Here is a 6929-nt window from a genome sequence, read left to right as displayed (position 1 = left end):
ACAACCTCAACATCATCTCTTACGCGGATGACACTCAACTGATCCTATCTCTCACCAAGGACCCCAGCACCGCCAAAACTAACCTACACGAAGGAATGAAAGAAGTCGCCGAATGGATGAAACAAAGCCGTCTGAAACTGAACTCAGACAAAACAGAAGTCCTCATCTTAGGTAATTCCCCCTCTGCATGGGACGACTCCTGGTGGCCGGAAGCCCTCGGAAATGCACCCATCCCGACAGACCACGCACGGAACCTTGGCGTCATCCTGGATTCTTCACTCTCAATGAACAGACAAGTCAGCGCCGTATCCTCTTCCTGCTTTAACATTCTTCGCATGCTCAGAAAAACATTTCGCTGGATCCCCACCGAAACAAGGAAAACAGTCACCCACGCTCTAGTCACGAGCCGACTGGACTACGGAAACACCCTCTACGCAGGTACCTCCGCTAAACTCCAGAAGAAACTACAACGAATCCAAAACGCCTCAGCCAGGCTCATATTAGACATCCCACGCAACGAACACATCTCTGGTCACCTTAAAGACCTCCACTGGCTACCCGTCAACAAGAGAATTACTTTCCGACTGCTTACCCACGCACACAAATCACTCTACGACATCGGACCAGACTGCCTCAACTCTCGACTGTCCTTCTACACCCCCTCCCGCCAACTTCGCTCTTCCAGCCAAGCCTTCGCCACTGTACCTCGCATCAACAAGACCACCATGGGAGGCAGATCCTTCTCATACCTGGCTGCCAAAACATGGAACTCACTCCCCGCTTACCTTCGCCTCACCCAGAATCACCTAGCGTTCAGAAAGCAGCTTAAAACGTGGATATTTGACAAATAATCCTCCTCCCCTTCCTAAGCGCCTTGAAACCCTCTGGGTATGTAGTGCGCTATATAAATTTTATGACTTGACTTGACTTGACATTCCCGACTTCCCTTGTGAACCGGAAACTTTTGCTCCCTTGCACTTCATGCTTAGCTCTCCCGACGGGAAGCACTTGTGTCGGGTATGTACCGTAGCATACGGACACATCGACGGGGTGTGGAAGGTTTGGCCCGCAAGCACTGGAGTGAAGATTTAGGACAGGAGGTAACTGACGTCCAATGGAAGCATTGCTGCAGTGTCACAGAATGTGTATCGGCTAGTTGCAGATTCAAAGTCATACATTATAAGTTCTTGCAACGTATCTATTACACCCCCGACAAAAAGTACAGATTTCAGCTCTCAGATAATGATAGACATGACAGGTGTAAGAGGGCTGGAGCGGGCTTCTTGCATCTAGCATGGGAATGTCCGGTGGTATGGGAGTTCTGGACGCAGGTGCATGCGTCCCTTGAAAACATGCTAGATACCACGCTAGAGAGAGACCCGTTGATCATGCTGTTGGGATATACTGCACAAATACCCAAACACAGTAGAAAATTCTTAGATATTGTTCTATTAATGGCCAAACACAGGGTGGCTTGCCGCTGGGGTAGGGGGACAGACCCAAAATTTAAGGAAAGGCTCCGGGATGTTATATACTGTCAGGAGGAAACATCTGTTTATGCTGAAACACAACCGATGGTCCCTAGACCAAGGGATATATGGGGTCCGCTACAAACATTTCTCACTAGAGGGGAGGAGGGGGGCTCTGACTCGTCCTCAACGAATGGTGAGTAACTGTTGGTGGATGAAGATGGTTCACCCTAGCACCATGTTGGCTCCATACTGGATGGACAGTGCCTATGTTGATTATGTATCTGGACAGTTAATATCCTGCTTTGCCTTACTGATAATCAACAATGTACTGATACGATGGGCATTTCCGTCATAATCTGCTATCTTCCTAATATCCCTATGTTTTCGCGACAGCGCTTTTAGTATTGATGTATTGCATATTGATGTATTCCGCTACCACATATGAACAGCATGCATGAGATAAGATGCCTATAATGCACCTACAGAGAAGGTAGGAATGTGATGTCACTGCCTGTTGTAACTTCTGATAAATATGTCACGCTGTATGTTTATGTATTTCTGTTTCTGTCTGAAAAACGTTATAAATAAAGACAAAAAACTAAAAATTAAATGAGTAATTGACCAACGTAATTTCAAAAGGGGACTCCACTGTTGCAAACTTGTAAATATGCCCTTAATTTAAAAGCAGTTATCTCTAGGGCTTCTTTGTTACTCAACCCTTAAAGTCATTTGTCCATGCTTAGTCTATTTTCACATTTCAATGTATTATGTCTTCTTTGTAGCACCTTTTGTGTTGGTTCTGTCTGTATCTATGAGAAACGTTTAGTGACATTCTCAATAATCCAGGCAGTGAGTGAGTGATGGAGTAGGCTGCTGTCTTCATTTGGGGCACAAAAGATATGATTACCATTTTCCAACATTTAGTTTGCTACGTTATCCTTTTAATTCTCAGATTACAGATCTATGTCCATGATAATCCCTTGCACAAGTGATTCGTAAAGGGACGTGGAGGTGACAGGGACACAAGCTAGTCAAAATCAGACTTTTTTTTTCTTTTCCTGTTTCAGAAGAATTAGTAACTCACGAATAAGTGGTACTCTAACTTTATTTACTTTGTAAACAACCACCCCCATCTCCGCAAACCAGCTAGTGCCTTCAAGATGCACTGTGTTTTTTCAGTGCTTTCTGTGTGTCCACATTTGCCTGTATTAGAAGCATATAGGACTCCCATATTTAAAATGCAGTGCACATTTTTTCTCCAGTGATCGAATTTCTTCTTGGGATGGGACTGTGTCACTGAATTCGTTTGTCAAGTTAAAGTAAACTCAGTGCTTGAAATGGAATAATAGAAGTGCAGGTACTCTGTATCAGAGTACCTGCTTGTTTCTGAGAAGTGCCGGTACCCTACAATTAAATGTATTATGTCACTCTTGAGAATTGCCGGTTCTCTCCCTCTCAAAATAAAAAAGTGCCGGTACTCCATACCAGACCCATTTAAAGCACTGATAGGAGCTGAATGCAGATCTGTGTAAGCTTCCGCTGCTGAGCTTCAATCACTGCCGTCAGCCGGGAGTGAGGTGGTGGGCAGGGTCCAAAGGTGAAGTTATGTATGTGTGCATCAGTGTGTGTGTTTGTGTAAGACTGCATAGATGCAAGCGTCTGTGATTAAGCATATATGCACGTATATGAGTTTGGGTTGGGTTAAGATTTGCCTATTGGGGCTCATCCTTGACAAACTGCACATTCTTGGAGAGATACTGACATACCCGGATATGAAGGGACATGTCATGTTGTATTGGGGGGGGGGGGGGGGGTCTGCAAACATACTGTAATATATCATTAGTGCAGCTTTTGAATATTTGTTTTATCCATTTTTTTTTTTGAGTGCTGTAAAATGCACCAATAGTGCAGATTGTTATGCCAACATTTTCTCACAGGCAAGCACACTCCTTCCTGTACTCTCTCAAAGGAAGTTGGTCTTGCACTTTTGCTCGGTCTAATTAAGGTTAGGTATGGTATTTACCTTCCACCACTCTCAATGTTCACCAGTCGCACTGTAATTAACAGTGTGAAATCGTGAAAAATAACGTTCGCTTCCTGTAACTCTGGTGCAGTCCCTGTCACACCGGTATTACGTGCCACCTATTATTGGCAACTAAATGTGTTCATCCATGACTCGAGATTTGACTCTCGGACCTAGCGCCTTCATCTCAAGTGCACTTTATTATAATTCCTCAAAAGATGGGGGTCTCCTATTCTTAACTCACTCCAGGCTGCCAGACGTGTTCACCGAGTCGATAGGAAGGTAAGACGAAACACACCCCTGGCTGATGTCACAACGTGCAGGTATGCGTGAAATACACAGAAATCCTGATGTTTCGTTCTAGCTGCTCCCTGAAAGGGTTACACAGGAAGATTTCCCGGGCAGCCTCTCCACAGCGTCACCCATTCAGCAGGAATTGAATGATAACTTTTGTATTGGGGGCTGCAAAACTCGCCTCGGCGTGTCGTGTTTGTTCACGTGGGATCCTTTGCTGTGTCTATGACAGTGCCAGCACGCACCCCCGTCCATGGAGACCCCGTCATGCAGAGGGGGAGGCCCCCCCGCCCGCCTTGGCCGTGGGAAGTCGAGCCCCCGCCTCCTGTTGTAGAGCAGCAGCGCCGTCTCTGGTGTCTCCCTGCCTCCCCGCCTCACACGCCGCTCCCGCAGTGGGAGCGCGCCATGGATGGGGGAGGGACAGCAGCCGCCGCTTCCTGCACCGACGGCCGTGCGTCTTCCTGTGTGCCGGGGGCCTTGTGGCCCGGGAGCCAGCTGCAGGGATCGGACAGGTCAGTACCTGCGGTGCACCGCCATCCCCTGACCTTACTTCCTGCTCGAGCGGCGCCCCTTCTTGGCTATGCTGGCGCCTAGCCCCACTCCCCTGCGTACTGCAGGTGCAACGTGACTCCAAGTCACCCCCGATGCTGCTGTGTCGCAGGCACCCTGGAAGCAGTGTACTTCCCGCCGTTTAATTGTGCACTTTTATGGCAGGCAGGATCCAGGGTCAACTCTGATTGCTTTTTTACCCCTTCCCCTGTGCTGCCTCTCAATTTCCTGGGGATTCTATGCTGCAGGTGGTGAGGCGTTTCGAGTGATTTGCATGCCTTAAGCCACGTTGGTTTGGATGAAATGAAAATAGTTGAAATGCTAATGAGCTCTACCTACGGGCGACGCGGACGTGGAGCAGTGCGGGAAAGGAGCAGGAGTTGGCCGTGTTGCTTTCACACTGATAAATTGTCGAGCGTCTATGCGCTGCACTCAGGGGCGCAACTAGGTCTAAATTTCGGGGGGGGCTGACATGGCAGATGAAGGGGCGTGGCTAATGTAAATCAATGGGGCGGAGCTAAAATGGCAGATAATCAGGATCGGGTAATGCTCAGGTCAAGCTGAGAAAAAATGTGGTGAATTCTGCATTTGAAACTGGACAACAATTAAAGCACACATTTTTGTTAGTTTGATGCATTGCCCCCCAAAACCCATACTCGCCCTGAATCTTAAATTACCCCTGGCACCCCAAAAACCATACCCATGCTGAACCATAAATTCCCCCCTTGTCCCCCAAACCCACCCTGAACCTTAAAATTACCCCAGGCACCCCAAAACCCATACCCATGCTGAACCATAAATTCCCATCTGGCACCCCATAACCTATACCCACCCTGAACCTTAAAATTACCCCAGGCACCCCAAAACCCATACCCATGCTGAACCATAAATTCCCATCTGGCACCCCATAAACTATACCCACCCTGAACCCAAAAATAGCTCCCTGACATCCCAAACCCACACCTGCCCTAAACCCTAAAATTACCCCTGGCACTTTAAAACACATACCCACGCTGAACCCTAAAATTAATCCCCTGGCACCTCAAAACCCACACCCACCCTGAACCTTAAAATTACCCCTGGCACCCCAAACCCCATACCCATGCTGAACCATAAATGCCCCCCGGCAACCCATAACCAACACCCTCCCTGAACCATAAATTCCCCCCTGGCACCCCATAACCCATACCCACCCTGAACCCTAAAATTGCCCCCTGACACCCCAAAACCCACACCTGCCCTGAACCCTAAAATTACCCCTGGCACACCAAAACACATACCCACGTTGAACCCTAAAATGTCCCCTGGCACCCCATAACCCATACCCACCCTGAACCCTAAAGTAGCCCCCTGCACCCCAAAACCCACACCTGCCCTGAACCCTAAAATTACCCCTGGCACCCCAAAACCCATACCCGCAGTGATCCCTAAAATTACACCCTTGCCCCCCAAAACCCATACTCACCCTGAATCTTAAAATTACCCCTGGCACACCAAAACACATACCCACGCTGAACCCTAAAATTAACCCCCTCACACCCTACGTAACGCCTGTTCTTGTGCCAGCACTTATTGCAGTATTATGCCTCAAATTATACTCTGTTTTCTCTTATAACTGCACACTTGTCACTTTTCCTCTTGTGCACTTTTGACTACCTCATGTATTTTTGGTTGTTCACAATTTTTACTACCTCAAGTATTTTGTTTGCTCACAATTGTCATTATTACCTTTATTACCCCATGTATTTTTGGTTGCTCACAATTTTTACTACCTCATGTTTTTTTGTTTGCTCACAATTGTCACTATTACCTTATGTAAGTAACGTATGTTTTAGTAATCTGCTCTTTTGTAATGTTTCTCATTATGTTTCATTTCTGTTCCTAATGTGAAGCGCTCTGACGCCTTCGGGTAAAGTCCGCGCTATATAAAAATGCATAAATAAAATAAAATAAATAAATAAATAACAGCAGGGGCAAAGGGATGGCCAGTGCAGGTGATGCTTTTCCTTTGTAAATTAATTCCTGCTGGCGTCATAGCCCAGGGGTTGCTGTCTGCGCACTTGTATGAAATACACATCTATACAAGTGCACAGACAGCACCCCATGGGCTATGACGCCAGCAGAAATTCCTTTACAAAGGAAAAGCATCACCTTAACTGGCCAGCCCTTTCCCCCTGCTGTGCACTTCACACCCCATGCTCACAAGCGATCAAGTGCTTAGGTGAAATCCCTGCCTTCAGGCAAGGATTTCACCTCGCGGTGCCACTGTAAAGGAAAACAAGAGGTGGGGGCAGGAGGTCACTCACTGAAGCAGAGGCTGGCTGGCTCGGGCTGCTGGGCCTCTCTGAAAGCATTAAAAAAATCATTCTCCGATCGGATGCTATCTTGCACCATTTCAGTGCGTGTAATCTTAGCCCGGGCAGAGGAGGCGACGGGGGGGGCTGAAGCCCGGTGAGCCCAATGGGTGTTGCGCGCCTGCACTCGTGTTACCACTGAAAGGTTTCTCCGGTGAAATCCGCATTTCTGCAGAACCTCGCTTCCTATTTATAGCTCTCCCACTGTCAGCAGGTCTCCTCGAGGTCGTGGGTTAG

General features: G+C 47.6%; 1 protein-coding gene across 2 annotated transcripts in view; it reads left to right on the top strand.

The window, feature by feature from the left end:
* Positions 1-3931: 3931 nt before the first annotated feature.
* Positions 3932-6929, top strand: part of ARHGAP32 (Rho GTPase activating protein 32) — a 1359293-nt gene continuing 1356295 nt past the window's right edge. For both annotated transcript variants that reach the window (XM_086956893.1, XM_086956892.1), the window contains exon 1: positions 3932-4301. In XM_086956893.1, coding sequence (XP_086813019.1) covers positions 4015-4301 — 287 coding nt within the window. In that variant the 5' untranslated portion in view covers positions 3932-4014. The remainder of the gene's footprint in view (positions 4302-6929) is intronic.

This window comes from Lissotriton vulgaris, chromosome 2_1, assembly GCF_964263255.1.
Source record: "Lissotriton vulgaris chromosome 2_1, aLisVul1.2, whole genome shotgun sequence".
NCBI classification, from domain to species: Eukaryota; Metazoa; Chordata; class Amphibia; order Caudata; family Salamandridae; genus Lissotriton; species Lissotriton vulgaris.
Note: the sequence above shows the minus strand (reverse complement) of the source record. Positions and strands in the feature narration are given on the sequence as shown.